This window comes from Ambystoma mexicanum, chromosome 12, assembly GCF_040938575.1.
Source record: "Ambystoma mexicanum isolate Mex_15411 chromosome 12, UKY_AmexF1_1, whole genome shotgun sequence".
In the NCBI taxonomy this organism is placed as follows: Eukaryota; Metazoa; Chordata; class Amphibia; order Caudata; family Ambystomatidae; genus Ambystoma; species Ambystoma mexicanum.
This window is the reverse complement of record NC_090936.1, coordinates 459406428-459422682: the sequence shown is the minus strand read 5'-3', so window position 1 is coordinate 459422682 and position 16255 is coordinate 459406428. Positions and strand designations below refer to the sequence as shown.

The following is a 16255-nucleotide window of genomic DNA, read 5'->3' as shown; positions in this document are numbered from 1 at the left end:
ATGAAAGATCCAATGCTGGAGAAGGGAGTAGTTTCTTACCTGTAACTCCGTTTCTCCAGCGTTGGTATGTTTCATGGATTCACATGCGCCCACCGGCTGCCCCTGTAGGCAAACCTGGTTCGGCGTTTCATCCACTTTGGAGGTTAAAATCTGAAGGGAAGCCGCAGGGGCGGTGCTGTTTATACCCTCCGTCCTATTGATGGACTAAAACACCCAAAAAAGGACATTGATGGGACACTTAAGTGAGAGTTTTCCATAGGAAAACGGTAGGTTAAAGTGACCAAGGTTCCCCAGCGTGACAACAGGAACATTAACAGCATGTGAATCCATGAAAGATGCCAACGCTGGAGAAATGAAGTTACAGGTGCGACAAGGCAAGGGAGGGGAACAAAGGGAGGACACGACAACGATCTTACTAGTCCAAGTGGCATTGAGATCGCTCATGTGCTGGCAGGGGAGAGGGAAGGGGAAAAGTGCCAGGGGGAGGGGAGAAGGAGCAAATGCAAGACATAGGATCAAAACAGGAAGTGCGGCCAGCAGGTGGCAGTGCAGGGGTTAAGTGCAGACAAGTGTTCGATACGTGCATGTAGGGGGACTTTAGGGTTGCATATACAGCCCCAAGTGCAGCGTTGCCAGGAGGCAGTGCAGGTGAGCAACTGGGAGGGCAGGGACCTGGGCCCCCTGGTTCAGAGGGTAGCCAGGTAACCAGTGCAGTATCAGACAGGAGATCATTAGGGAAGAGGAAGGGAGAAGTCGGAAGCAAAGAGGAAAGTCTTGAGCTGCTTCCGGAACTGGAGATGGTTGTGCTTAAGTTTCAGAGAGGCAGGGAGGCTGTTCTAGAGAAAGGCACCAGCCGAAGAGAGGGATCGGCCACCAACTTGTTGCTTCGAAAAACGACTGACCCTCAAGGAGTTGGAGTTGGAGGTGGAGACGCGAAGAGCTCGAGTAGGAAGATACTTCCGAAGAGAAAGGTGGAGATGTTTTGGTCCTATTCACCAGAAGGCCTTGTGGGAGGGGGAGGGGGAGTGAGAGGGAGAGGGAGAGGGGGAGGGGGAGGGGGAGTGATTGATTCTGGCCGATGGTCATGGAGACAACCAACAGATTCAGTGTGAAGATTAAGCTGGGAGAGGGCCAGCTTTTCCAGGAGTTTGCCCAGGAATGGAGATCGGGTGATAATTAGCCAGAAGGGAGGGGTCGGCTGAGGGTTTCTTGAGAAGAGGGTGCACAAGCGAAAAGATCTTAATGTAACACCACTTGAAAAAACTACAAATCCTACTTCCACTCTAGAAATCCCATTGTTATACTAGAATACAAAAATACTGAGACGAAGAAGAGAGGAACTGAGAGAATGAAGATTTCTCAATACCACACTGAGAGACAGAAGACACTATGCCTCATGCTAAGATTAGACTGTCGCACTAATGGAGACAGGCAAGGTCAGGCCTCCCTTGACAGTCGGTCTCCCCTCAGTCCTATTAAGCCTCCCCCTCAGTATAAAAGGCAGGACACACAAACACACTTTGAGCAAGCTGGGGATGCTATATGGGGTACAGAGGCCAGGAGGAAAATGTGCGCAGGAGATGCACTGGAATGCCTGGAGGACCAAAGACTGCCTAATTGCTAGGCCCGTGAGTATAGGGGAGGCTGCAGAGTGGCAAGGGAGTGCCAACTCTAGGGAGCCAAAATGAGGGGCAGCTGGGGGTTTCCTGGCAGTGCCCATATCAGAGCTCCAACTCTGTGCAAAATGGGGAAGCCCAGGTCTTTGAGGGGCAGTGTTGAGACCCTGACCTAAACTGTTATCCCCTTGAACTCCTGCAGCCCCTAAAATGCTGGAATGACGTTTTTGGGGAGCTAGCGAAGTGGAAGCGAAAAGAAGTGCATTCTGTGACTTGAAGTCCATCGTGCAAATTAAGAGGGGTCAGAGCCCGGCTGAGGGAGACCCCTGGAGAGGAGAAGAAAAGGAGAACAAAGACTGCATTGTCTTTCAAGGATGCCAGGGATCCTCCCGGGTGAACTGCAGAGTTGGGGAGGCGAGGCTAAGCCTGTGGTACTAACCTTGACTTGTGAATGGAAAAACTGTAAAGGCAAAAAAGAAACGCACACAGCCGGTGAGTTGGCAAGCGATGAGAGACCAGTGTGTGTTAAGGAAAGATTGAAGTGCAACATTGTATCGCACAATTGAAGGCTGCACGAGTGTGGATGAGGAACGAAGAAGAGCAGACCTGTGAATTAACTTTGAAGTAACGATAACTATGAAACCAGCAACACTGAGTAACGGAGTGGTCCGACGTGAAGTAGCCCACTCGAAGGTCTCTGTGAAAGGTCAAATGGTTGTAGCGATAAAGTGAATGAACTGTAAATGCAAAGTGATCGAGAAAAGGGGAGAGTAAAAAGGTGAACGTTGAACTTTTGTGAAAGTCAAAGTGGTCCTGTGGAGGTCTGTAGAAAATGCCACGCACATTTGAAAGTCTTTGAAATCAGGATAACGGTCCGAGCCCGACTGAGGGAGACTGTAAGTGTAATAGGTTAGGGGAAGGGAACCCCTAAAGGAGGCAAATTAAGCCTAGGGAAGGGAACGTTCTGTACCTTTGCTTTAAAAGGTCTGAGCCCATCAGAGGGGGACCGGCATGAACATTTTGTTGAACTGTGTTTAAAAAGCTGGAAATAGAGACTTTAATGTGGAAGGCCAGGCGGGCCTCGGTCCACGTTTTGAACTGTCTTTGTGTTAAGAACCTGAGTCAGTGATCATCCTGCCTACGGGGACCGCCTTATTCTGTGCTGTCTAAACGTGGGGAGGAAAGCTGACTCAGCCACATTTATTCTTTATATTTGAACACTCATTTTCCTTTACATGCATGTCCTCCTTTACACACTTTTTGTACAAGAGATAGGGCAGGCATTAGGTTTTGTTAGTATAGGCCATTTTTATTTGACAGACTCAACTAGGACTGTTTCTATTTTATTATTTGATGGTTGAAAATACTACCATCCTAGCTATAGGGCAAAGGAGTTTATCCGAACCCAGAAACTTTAATGAAGGTTTTACAAATTGTACATTTTGTGTCTGTCTTCACTTGTGATACCATGCCTCCCTTACATTTTCCAACTTCTCACCATGAAGGATGGGGTAGTTTTTTCATCAGTACAACATTCTACATCCTACCATTCTATTTTTGGAGTCTCCATGACTGTCCCGGGCTGGACTCGAGGTAAGACCATTACCTGGTTGTCCACATTAGTCCCACCCTATACGTCCCTCCCCTTTTGCCATATTTACTATCTGTTATTCTCTCCCCAGCCTGATGTCCTTCCATGGCTTCATCTCCTCACCTCTAAAGAAGAGTGTCCAGAAGCGCCTCTTTGCCACCCCCTTCACGGCATCGTGCCTTCAAGACACCTCTCTCCAACCCACGGTCACATCAGTTAGGCAAACAAAGGTTTGTCAGTGGTCCCTGCTTCCCCATCTTAGCGAGAATCATTAGCAACCTCAGTGGCTTGTGCTTCCTAATCTGCCGACAGTCCGGACAAGCTCCACGTCACACGGGTACTAAAACCAACCACCTACCCAGTCCCGCCAACCCTCCTACTCCAACTCTACCATGGCCACCCCACATGCGTCCGCACGTCTCACCTCTACCGAACGACGTGGCCCCCCGCCCCCTACTCCCACTTCCCTGCAGCCCTTGCCAAAACCCTAAACTCAACAGACCTATCCCCCTCCCCACTCTCAGCCACACGCCATTGGCTGCACGAAAGACACGAAAAGGCCCAGGCCTCAGCCACCTCAAGGCCCACTTAGTATCACCCGTGCTCCACCCCAGATCCCAACCCTTTCCGCCTTGCTATAGCACCCAAGCCTCCCCTCTGGCATCCAACCCGGTTTTAGCACTATTCCCCTCCTCCCGCCTCCCCCACTGTCGACCTCCACCCACAATGCCCTCCACTGGTCTCCCCATCCCTCACCCTGTTGCCACCACACCCCCATCATTCCCACCCCTTCAACAATCCCCACCACGACCTAGGAAAGTACATGCCGTCCAGCTCGAGCCACTAAATCTCGTGCATTCTCATCAATGCCAGGTCAGTCTCTAAAAAGTCTCTAAAAACAAATGTAACCTCTTTAACCCTATGCAACGAAAACCCAGACATAATTTTCATCACAAAGACCTGGTTTGCTGACTACGAGCCCATTGCACACGAGGTTGTTGCCCCCCCCCTACCACCCCCCCCAACACCCCCTCCCCCCAAGTTCGCCTCCACCACGGCTACAACCTGACTATTCAGAAAAGATAAAGAAGAGGTGGGGGACTAGCAAACATACACAAGCACCAATTTCCTCTGCTGATCAAGGACACTTTAGCCAACACCACAGACTATGAATCCCTTTGTGTAAAATTACAACTATCACCCTCCACCTCGCACAGCTTCCTACTCATTTACGGACCCTCTGGCTGCAACAAAAACTTTGCAGACACACTCAGCGATGCTCTGTCAACTACCTTCAACCTACATGCAACACTCGCCATTTTAGGTGACTTCAATATCTGGTTTGACTCCCCCCTCAAACTCCATGATACTCTCTCACAGATAACCTAGAAGCCTTCAACCTGACACAACGCATTTCACTGCCCACCCACGCTGTAGGCCACACCCTAAATGAGGTCTTCAGTGCCACAAACAACATATCCACCCTGCCCCCACACCCCCTAACATGGTAGATCACTCAGAAATCTTCTTCTCCTTACCATCTTCAACACTGTCCCCCCCTCCCAACACCACGCGTGGCCACCTTCAACCTCTCACCCCACTCTGGAAAAAAGTCATTATCACCACTGTTCTAGACAACTCCCTCATCGACTCGCTCCCAATATTCTCCCTCCAGCAAGGCCTCCACTCACCCCATCAAACACTTCGACCAGTGGCTCTCCAGCACCCTCACACCCCTCCCGCCAACAAAACAGACCTCTCGGAGATAAGGCCCCACACCCATGTGGTACACCACCCGCCTCAAATTTCTGACAACCCGCAAGCACCATCTGGAACGGACCTGGAGAACCAACCCAACCCAACCCCCCCCACCCCCGATAAGACTAACAAGGGCCTATAGATCGGAATCATAAAAACAAAAAAAGCCTTCTATGGGAACAGAATCTTGAACTCTCGCAACCCAACAAAGGAACTGCATAGAATCCTCACTGAATTCAAATCACCGGGTTGCTCAACCCCTCTGCCAGCAACTCCCATTATGTGAAGCCTTAATAGAACATTTTCATAACATGGTTATCGACAGAACTTCTGCCATAATACAAAAACACAAATAATGCCCTTGTTTGTTGCCCGCCCACCTCCCATCCCATGTCCCTACTCCCCCCCTGATGCAAACCTTCACCTCTTTCTCCTTGATCTCACACCTGGAGTTCCTCTCGCTCCTAGCACAAAGCTGCTTATCAGTATCCCCTGAGGACCCTTGCCCGCACACCCTCCTCAAAACATTCTAACCTCAACCTGTGGAGGCAGTGTCGTACACTCAATCCTTAACCAATCCCTTACATCAGGAATCTTCCCGGAAGCCTTCAAAACCTCCTACATCAAACCTCTCCTCAACAGACCCACGCTCGTCCCACTCCTTCCTCAGAACTACCGCCCCATTTCTAACACTGCTTCATGGCCAAACTCTTGGACCTCACAGCATATAAGCAACTTGGTCACTTCACTGAAGCCAAAAACCTCCTTGACCCTGCATAACCCTGTTACAGAGCACTCCGAGGAACGGAGTCCTCCTTAGTGTCCATTTGGGACTATCTAAAAAGAACGGCAGATGCAGAGGGATGCACTGTACTCCTTCTCCTTGACCCCTCTGTCGCCTTCAATACCATTGCTCACACCATTCTCCCAGAGAGGCTACACTCTTTAGGAATCAAAAACACTGCCCTAACTTGGATCTCCTCCTTCCTCTCTAATCGCTCGCAAATCATGCTCCTCCACCCTTTCACCTCTGCACCTCGCTGTGATGAATTTGTGATGATTCCTCCCAGAAACCTGGTCTGGGACCGTCATTCTTGTGGCCATGGAAAGGCAGACGCTTCCTGATCCTGACCATGGGGGTGTTGTACTGCGGGAGGATCACATGGAGGGTCGGAGGGTCGGAGGTCCGGGGATTGCAGACCAGGAAGATTGGGATGGCCCCCTGTTTAACTTTCCCCATGCTCCCACACTTTTGATGGCTGTTTGCCAATTTGCAGAAGTTAAAAGAACACATTTTACTTATGGGGACTACTGGTCCTATACTCCCAGAAGTACTGGGACGAGGAAGAGGGCTGAAGAGGTAGCTATAGTAGGGCAATTAGGCCTAATAGTCCACACCTGAAGGAATCTGGGAGTTATAAAAGGCCCCTCTCAGATGCAGGCGATTGGATGGTGTGGAAGGAGCTGGAACTGTGGCTGGAATGCGAGCTGTAGCAGAAGGAAGAAGGCACAAGGTGGCAAACCAAGCAGAAGTGTGCGAACAAGAGGGACGTCAGAACGTGGAGACAGCAGATGTCACCTGCTTGTTTTGCGAGAATTCCTATTCCCCCGAACCCTGAACCCTGAAGTGCAGAGGCTGTGCAGCGGAAGACGTGCAGTAGAGCCGTCTATTTCCATGTTAACCTGACTGCTGTGGTTGCCGAGCTGTGGTCTTGCAGGAGACCAAGGTAATAAGCACTTATCAAGCTGTGGGTCTCTGTAGCAAGAGGAACTACCAAAATGTGTGGCCAGACCAGAGACCCCTTTACTTGAGAAGGGTGTGGGTCCTAGGCGAGCCAGAAGCGTCAGCGCGTCGGGGGCAAGCCAGTCTGTGTTGGTCCATGTCACGTACGGGAGCGTAGTGCTATACTCTCGTAGCTATATGGTATGAAGCCGAGTTAATGAGCTTCATTTTATAAAATCTTTTATACTGACCCATTTTTAAGGGTGTTGCAGCAATATTCTGCTGAGTGCACATTAAATCTAAGAACTAATGCTTGCGGGTCAATTACTTTGCGTGCACGGAACAAAATCCATGCTTTGGGTATTTCTAACGCAGAGAATGGTCATTTAGGCACAAGCAACCATATATTTCACGCCTCACTCATTAACACACAATCTGCCTTAAAAATAATGCTGTTGCACTAAAAGAATTGATTAATACCTTTCAGCTGGATGGACCACCTTTTTGTGACAGAAACGTGGTTTACTGACCACTTTTATCACAATTTCACTTATTGGTCCCAGACAATTTCCAAATTAAATGGGTTAATCAAGACATGTACAAGGGAGGAGTCGCTATTCTTGCTAAATCTTCTATATACCTACTCTATGTCCACACCCTAAAATGTGACTCTTGGTTCTGATATTCTTGGCGTACTTTCCCTAATGACTCATGCCATACAATACTGTAATACAGACCACAAAGGGTTCCCGAGCAGCTTTTTAAACAGATTGGATGCCTATCTTGGCACAGAGGCACTTTTCCAAAAAAGCGTGTTATTCTCAGTGATCTTAATATTTGGTCTCAAAGCCCCGACAGTCCTGATTGTATACACCTTAATGACATACTATATTCATATGACTTTGAGGTATTATCAGTAGATGCTAAGCACTCTGGAGGACATTGGGCCTCATTACAAGTCCAGTGGCAATCACGCTGGTAAAACAGTCAGGTTGCCGCCAAACTTGCAAATTTTACCAGCACCTGGCTTGCCAGAAACACTGGGGGATTACAACCCTGGCGTTCCTGGAAGTCAGGCGCCGGTAATTGTAAATCCCCATCCTCATTCCCATTTGAGTCCCATAGGACTCAATGGGAAAGGGTAGCACGGAAGCACCGTTAATAACGGTGCCAGTGCTTCCGTGAAACTCTGCGGGCGGGTGCCGTTCCACCCTCCAGGTCTGACCCTGGCGGGCGAGACGGCACCCATCCGGAGAGTCGTACTGAGCCGGTCCTATAAGTGCCGGTAGGCTTACCGGCACTGTTTTTACCGGACCAGCATAGTTAGAATGAGGCCCGTTGTCTGGATCCAGTTTTTTTTAGAGGGGTACTCCTATTCATCCGAAACTTTTCCAGTCTCCTGGTCAGACAATTTTCTTAGTTACTTTCTCCATAGTAATCTGCCCATTAAACCACAACCATCGCATCAAAAGAAAAAGCTGGACCTTGTAACTCGTGAACATTTATTGACCAGCCTTAATTATGTACAGTCTGATCTAAAGTGGCTCTTATGGCCGGTTTACAAAAGAATTGCGACGAAATTGCCCCTATTGAATATTCCAAAATGGTAAAAAACACATGGTATAATGAATCATTAAAAATATCTAAAACCAATTATCGAAAGAAAAGCTGTGGCTTAAAACTAGAGACCCCGAAGACCGGCTAGTAGCCAAATCTGCTTTGAAAGCTTATAAGGAAGACATTATTGTCGCCAAATCGGTTTACATACATAAGCAAATCGTTTTGGTGGAAAATAAGTCAAATACCCTGTTTTCTGCCATCAGGAATGTCGCTTCTCCATCCTGTGCTACCCAGAGTCTTTCTCTGTCACTTGAATTGGCTAATGATTTTAATGTCTATTTTTCAGACCAAACCAGTCAAATTTGTACGAACATTGATTCCCAGAGCCTACAGTGCCAGGATGGTACTACTAATGTTGGTACTAGTAATGCTGAAATCCAACTGAATTTAAAAACTCTGTCCCCCACATTTTCATTTTCTCCCGTCAGTCTACGGGCAGTTTATGGAAAAGCTTAAATCTCCAAATATCATTTATGACCCTATTCCTGCATATCTGGTCAAAAGGCATGTACCAGCTCTAAGTGGAATTGCCCATTCATTAGTTAGTGCCTCATTGCGTCAAGGAAGTGTCCCACCTGATTTAAGAAACTCATATCTTACTCCACTCTTAAACAAAACATCCCTTGACCAAAAGACTTTGGCAAACTATAGTCCAATTGGCGGCCTTCTTTGGCCTGCAAGAATCCTGGAGATGATAGTAACAATGCAGCTTCATAGTTTTGTAGAAGAGCATGGCATCCTGGATGTATATCAGTCAGGGATCAGACCAGAACATGGGACGAAGTCAACTCTTATCACAGTATGGGATGACATTTTGAGGGCTCCCGACGAGGGTGACAACACTTGTTATGCTGGACCTCTCGGCAGCCTTTGATACCGTGGACTTCAAGATCCTCCGTTCCAGACTCTCCCCAGTTGCTTTCGTCTCTGAGGAGGCTCTGGGATGGTTTTCATCCTTCTTGATGGATCGAAACCAGCAGGTCAAATTGGGACCATTTTGGTCTGGCTTGTTTCCAGTTAAATGTGGAGTACTTTCTTTGTCCCCTTTGCTTTTTACTGTGTACATCCGCCCACTTTTGAATCTTTTCTCACATTAACCTACAATATCATTCTTAGGCGGATGACACACAACTCTATGTGCGGCTAAAAAGCACTTTGGTCGCAACTGCCCACGTTTTACAATGTGCCAAGGCAATCAAAACCTGGATGTTGGAGAATAAGTTGCATCTAAATCTGTCTAAACGGACATCATGGTATTTGGGCCTATAAATATACTAGGAAACCTTATGCCAATTCTTTGTCTGTCTCTTTTTAATGTCCAGACTATTCACAAAAATTTAAGAACACCGGCTGCATCTGGCAGGTAAATATGAACTGCAATGGACAGATTTAAAACAGTATTTTACCAACTTAAACAGTTGAAGCCTTTAATGCCTCATTTCGGAAAAGTGTTTGGTGCGCACTGATTGGAGCCCTTGTAAATTCGAGGCTTGATTATTGTAACTCCCTTCTGCTCAGTATTCCTAAATACTCTGTTCAGCGACTGCAGGTTGCTCAAAACTCTGCAGTAAGATTTATTTTCTCACTGCCCAAGAAGGCATCCATCTCCCATTATCGCCGGAGTATTCACCGACTCCCAGTGCAGCAGCGAATCGTGTCTAAAACTGTCTTGTGTTAAATGTATTCATGGCTTGGGGTCAGCCTATCTTTCATCTAAAATCGTTCCTCATCAACCGGGCTGATCTCTGAGGTCATCGGAGGGAGGCCTTCTAACGGTCCCATTCTCAAAATCAGTCACTTATGGGAACAGATACTTCTCATGTATGGCTCCACAGCTCTGGAATAACCTCCTATCTGACTTAAGGAGAATGGAATCGCTGGAGCAGTTTAGGAAAAAGCTCAAAACTCATTCAGTAATGTTTGCGATCACTGCTGATTACATTTCCTTAAATACCAGCTGCACCCAGATGCATTTTTGTTTGGATCCTTGGATATGCGCCCTATAAATGTTCAATGATTCATTCATTCAGAAGCAGTAGAAGTTGTAGCAGAAGTCGGGAATGCTGTGCAACCCGCATTACAAGTGTATAAGAAGCCAGTGAGTGAAGCACGGCTTTCTAACATTACGCGAGCATTGCCAGTAACAGTATCTAGCTCCCTGTTGGCTCGCGTAAAACTTTAAGCAAGTAGTTGTTCATTGCAGTTAAAAATCCCTGAACAATGGAATTGTAGCACTTGCGTACAACTTGAAAAGCATTTTACTGATGTGCGAAGCTAACATGGACTAAACCCACTGTTCCATAATTAAAAGACTGCTTTGTGCTTGTAGGAGTGGTCATGTGTTCCTAATTTAGGAGAGGGAACGCTGTCGAGACAATTACCAAATATCTAACCTTGACAATAAAAGAATTACAATACTTAACTTTTGAAAACTATATCAAAGAATGGTTGCGTGTGCCGAACTGTGATTCTAAAGAAGGCCTGAACTCTATCCTGTACTTTTACCCGGCAATGCAATTATATATCGATCTTTAAACCTTGAAAAATATATCAAGAAGTGGTTGTGTATGGCTAATTTTGTTTTCTAAAGAAAGACTGAATTCTGTTCTTTGTCCTGAAACTGCATACCTTTAATTTAAAGAAGTTGAAGTGTATTACAATTGAAGAAGAGAACAAGCAGTACCCAAGCCAAGAGTCTCCACATAGTCACACTGAAACACACCTTTCCCAGAGTTAAGAAGCAATCTAACTGTACTGTGAAGTTGATAACAGTTTACTGGCCTAAGATACAAGTGTGCAAGTATTACCTGAAGCTAAGAGAACAGCACCAATGCTTCTGGTGCTGATTGGGCTGACAGAAAAGGTGCAGCTAAAGTTGGGGAAGGGGAACTGCCTGCTTGTAAAGACTATTTTGAAGTTGACACAACCCGTGGTGCCAGAGACTGTGGAAGACCGAGAGAAGTGTGTTTCAAAGGCAAGCCCAGATTGTTATTGTGGCAGACAGACAATAGAGGCAAAGAGGCTGCCCCTTTTGAAGAGAGTTATTCAGAGAAAGAGTGCCTTGTCTTCTAAAAGTTGTTGAAGTACTTTGAAGTATATATTGTTGAAGCCTGTATAAAAGTACAAATCTCCGAAGTTTTGATAGTAGTCCAAAGTACTGAAGCTGTGGTGGTATATCTGGTGCTCGATGGATGCAATATTGTAGTAGTTCAAAGTAAGAGGAGTACTGCGAGACAAAGGTGACCGTTGTCATAGTGAATGAAGTAGAAGTGAAGTTGGTAAAGTTGAAGCAGTAGTACTAAGAAGTCGTCCTGACAAATATACCATTGTGAATCCCAGAACTGTAACAGAGAGAATACTAACTGTTAACCTCACCCTAGGACAAAATCATGTACCCTTTGGGTATCCCAGTCCAGGTAGTTTTATGGGCTACTAAGGCAGCACAACAAAGGGGAGTTGCAACCTTAAGTGAGCCCATGGCAAAAGCCTCAACAGAAAAGCAGTAATAAAGACTGGGGAACTACCTTAATTAGCAAAAAGATCAAAAGATTTGAATTCTTGACCCAAAACGTTTCAACTGGATATATTTTTTATTGTCCTAGAATTCTAAAACCGACAAATGCCTCAGTGTCGCCATGGAGTGCTATATGTCTGGCATTGAAGACCATGTGTTGTGTGAGAAGGGGCAGGTGAACATATAAACACATATTTACTGAAGAGGGTTTTGCTCAAATGGCAAACGGATCTTTTTTTAATATGAAATGTATTGATTGCTTTTCTTGTCAAAAGAGAAAATATTAAAAAACATCTATCATTAATCAAAAACACGAGTAAGCATTTCTCCCCCTCCCACCATCCGTAGCTGCCCAAAATACACCATCTTTCCAGTCCTACTTATGCAACATGAGCAAACCGCGTCAATTGAGCTTTTTCTTCCCGTATTCCCAATAACCGAACCACAAACCCTATATTCCTACTTTAAAATATACTTCATATTCTATTCATTTTCATCTCCTTAAATATGTCCCTCCAGCCACATTCTATCTTTCCTGGGATACCACTTGCCTTATATTTGCCATGCTTTGTAGGGAATCCCCTCTGCTTGTATAACCTTTTATCAAATTCCAAACATCAGGCCAGCCGGCACCCTGATTCAGAAATTATGGGTAGTTTTACCACTCCCCATTGTCTTATACTCTCTTCTAGCGTTTACCAATTCCAAAGCAATAAACCTCTCCAGCCTTATACACTACTGCCCAATGTTCTAAACCGTGCCAGCTTAGGGCTAAATGCCAACCCAGTGTTTTGAGTTCTTGCGAAAAACAGTTGCCCATTACATCTGCAGGTATGAGCAAAACCAAACTGAGCATCCCACGCACGAGTGTCACCTTTCCCTGTTAAATGTTTTTGAGCATTACTCGTATAACTGCTTTTTATAGCGTATCAGACAGGTTTGGCAATCATTTATATGCAAACGTGGGCAAAGATTTTTAGTTCGGCTCATTTCGTCAGCTTGTAAGAATGACCACTATTGTTCGAATTATGCGTTTAAATTGCTTGCTCAATGGAAAATGTTTGTATGTATTCGTGTCTTTTTGTATCTGTTCTTCTGTCAAGCACCATGGCCTATGTAAGTGGAACAATTTGTATTTCAGTATCATATAATAGGTTTTCAAAATAGGAGTTGACGTTAAATTTACTTAATCTGCCTTTAACTAAATGAAATTCTTCTGACGTGCTATATTGTAATTTTAATAAATGGAAAATTGGTTGTAATTTACGTGTTTCTATACGGCAGTTTAAGGAATGGTATAAACATACACCGTTTTTGTTGTTATTGCAGTGACATACCCAAAAGATTGTTAAAAAACGTCCATCCTTGACGTGATTAGTCTCCATCCCTGCACGTATTAATTTGATCATAAGGGTTTTTCCGTGCTATATTTAAAGACATTTATCTAGCATATTGGGGCTCTTCTGTTCAAAGTTCTCACTTCAGACGCTGGAAAGAGATGCACTAATTCACTTTCCTCCTATTATTTGCCACCACAGTGTGCCAGCTAGGCCTCTCCCATGTGGAATGTTAAAAAATGCACATTTAAACTCATCAACTTTACCTTTTAGATCTCTGTGTTACCAGCACTCTTCATCAAAGGTGCTAACTGCCTCTAAATTGACTCCCTATTGGCTTTCATTGTGACAATAACGTTCAGACATTTTCAAATAGCTTTAAATGCAAATATTTTGCCGTTAATGCCCCTCTCTCTGTAGTTCCCGAGTGTCTGATATTTGTATACTCCTAAAATAAAGAGGTGAATCTCCAGCTCCTTCAAAGTCTCCATCCCGTTCTTAATAGCTAGGAATTGGAACATCAGAAACAAAAGCATTTAGAGTGAACATTATCATTTCACCAGGTGCCCTCTTGACAACATCTGAAGCTGGAGTGTTGGTTTTCACAGTGAAATCTAAAAATTATTCTTGGCTGCAGATGTGAGGGTCCCTCTTATTTTTTTTGCTGCATCCCCATCCAACGCTGCCCTTGGACATTCAATACCCTTCTTGTTTACTCATAAGAGAATTAGCTCTCACTTGTAGCCGAATCTCAAAGAACTGAAAAACTGCAGCTGTGCTTGCAGGTTTAACTAATTATGTACTCGCTACTGGCTAGCTTTTTATTGCTGGCAAAGGTACTGTTGGTGCAAGGATCCTGTTAAATCAGGAGGCCTCATTCGCGGCTGTTTTTTAAGTTGCACGCTCCCAATGCACAACTTAATTACTAACTCTGCCACAGGAGTGATGGGCCTGAAGTCACTATTGTCCATCCTGCTTTAGGTGAGATTTCACTTCCTTTCTAATGGTAGAAGTACCATCAGTGATATGCCACATCGCAGGTACCTGGCTATCTCTATAGGAGAAGTCGATGGGGATTCTGGTTGGGAAAAGGCCTGCACTTTTCAATTTTTTTAGAGTTGGGCAATTCCGTATATCCTGCCCTGTACCTATGGTGTCCAGTTTGTGGTTAGGATAATCCATTCTAACTCCTTGAGCTGATCTATGTAACAGTTGCATGATTTTTGATGTATGCTGAAGTCATCAGGCTTAATATAGGGGCCATTACACCACATGGCTATCATCCTATTCAGCTTTCAGTATGTGGGCTGAGGTAGCAGCGTTCAGTCACTGTTACCTGTGTGATAAGAGTTTGACCTGCTTTCTTGTATAACTGCATTTCCTCATGCATATCATTGCTGCAATGTATCTGGTTCTTGTTTTCCAGCTTCCCCTTCTCCAGCTTCCCCTTCTTTGACAAAGCAAAGAGCTAAAATGAATGACATTGTGGTTGTTACACCTGGAGTCCAGTCCTTGCGAAATGTCAGCAACGATCCAGAGGTCATCAAACTGCAGGAAATCCCGACCTTCCAGCCTCTCCTCAAAGGTCAGTTTTCCTTTCTCACCATTCATTGCTCTGATTGTTTCTCTAATCTCAGAGGTGGATTTGTGTCTTTACAACTGCCACAGTAGCTGCTACATGGCACCTGTTGGAGCTTGTGTATAATCTTGCATACTCTATAGCACGTCTCCCTACCACTGGCCATGCTGAGAATAAGGTGTCCATGTGCAATTTTGATAAAATCCCTTGATGGCTCACTCTGCCTGGTGCTCCGTGATGGGTAAAATATGGATTTACCAAGTCAGCCAACCGGTTAGCTCCGTTTTAACCACACATGTTGCCCACGGTTGCCCTTCGCTGCTTCACATTTATAAAAACGCACTGTTATTTAAATTGATCATATAATTTGGGTAAAAAGCCCCTGGAACTGATGGGAAGAATTGCAGGTTTTCTAAACCCTATAGTTGGGGCACTAGGGGTGGGTCTTGTTACAGGTGGTGTTTTGTTCTGTGAGGCACCTTTTATAAAGTGTATCATCTGCCATTTACATGATCATGTGGTGCTACTCACTGCATGGCATGGAGGCATATATGTTTAGCATCTGCCAGTTGAGTGGTCCTGTGGAGGGGCTGGATCTTATGATCTTCTCCTACATTATTTCAGGGCAGAAATTCCTTTGCAGTTTGTTGATTTCCCTACAGCAGGTTCTGTTGGGGAAATTGTGTGCTGGGACCTGCTCAAACACATGTTTCTCACAGGGTAGTGTCACAGGTGTCGGGATCATGGAGTTGGATGACAGTGTTGGGGGGCGTCTGTGAAAGTTGTTCTACTTTAGGTTGTGTGGTGCTCTGTTACCTGTCAAGTCTTAGAATACTTTTTCTTGATACTGAGGATTCAAGTGGCATAGTGCCTTCAGATTCTTAGCTAACGTCTGGGGGTGCATAAGGTAAAGTGGGCAGATCTCTACAGTCTACCGATTGGCGCAAACTATAGTTGATGGGATTTGGCAGTATTTGATGCGTTTATTTTACAGATAGATTGTCTTTGAAGGAGCAGCGAAGGTGGTGTGGTTTGTGTGCTGGCAATGTCCAAAAGGAAGAGTGTGCACAGGAATCTGTGCTGAGTCTTTGAGAATTGTTTTGTCTTGAAGAGCTTTCTTTGAGTGTAATTTCAATGAACAGAAATGTGTTTAACTGTCGGAAGTGGCCAGAGAAGCATTGGTGCGGCTTGACTAGTTGATGTTGCTAACATTGCTAGGTCTTTTCCTCTATGACGAGGTAGCTGCATTTTTCTGTTTGGGTTCATGTAGCTCTGACTGAACTATGGTGTTTGAGGGGCAGGGGGTTCGATTTCAAAAATAGTGGGTGGCAGTGGAAGCGCAGAGCAACTTGGAGCCCCCACATGGAGTTTGTGGAGAAGAGGAGTCGCTTACCTCCACGTGTCTGCATTCCATTGTGTGAGATCCACACCAGGTTCGAGACCCGGCTCCTGGTGTATTGTTATTGAGCCTGAGCCTGTGGGGGCACTAATTGGTACGGACGCCGGCCAGGCCATGG

The 16255-nt window shown here is 45.5% G+C and overlaps 1 protein-coding gene across 3 annotated transcripts in view; it reads left to right on the top strand.

The window, feature by feature from the left end:
• BORCS5 (BLOC-1 related complex subunit 5) overlaps positions 1-16255 on the top strand; it is a 628004-nt gene that overhangs the window by 100428 nt on the left and 511321 nt on the right. For all 3 annotated transcript variants that reach the window (XM_069628712.1, XM_069628710.1, XM_069628711.1), the window contains one exon: positions 14586-14744. In XM_069628712.1, coding sequence (XP_069484813.1) covers positions 14586-14744 — 159 coding nt within the window. The remainder of the gene's footprint in view (positions 1-14585; positions 14745-16255) is intronic.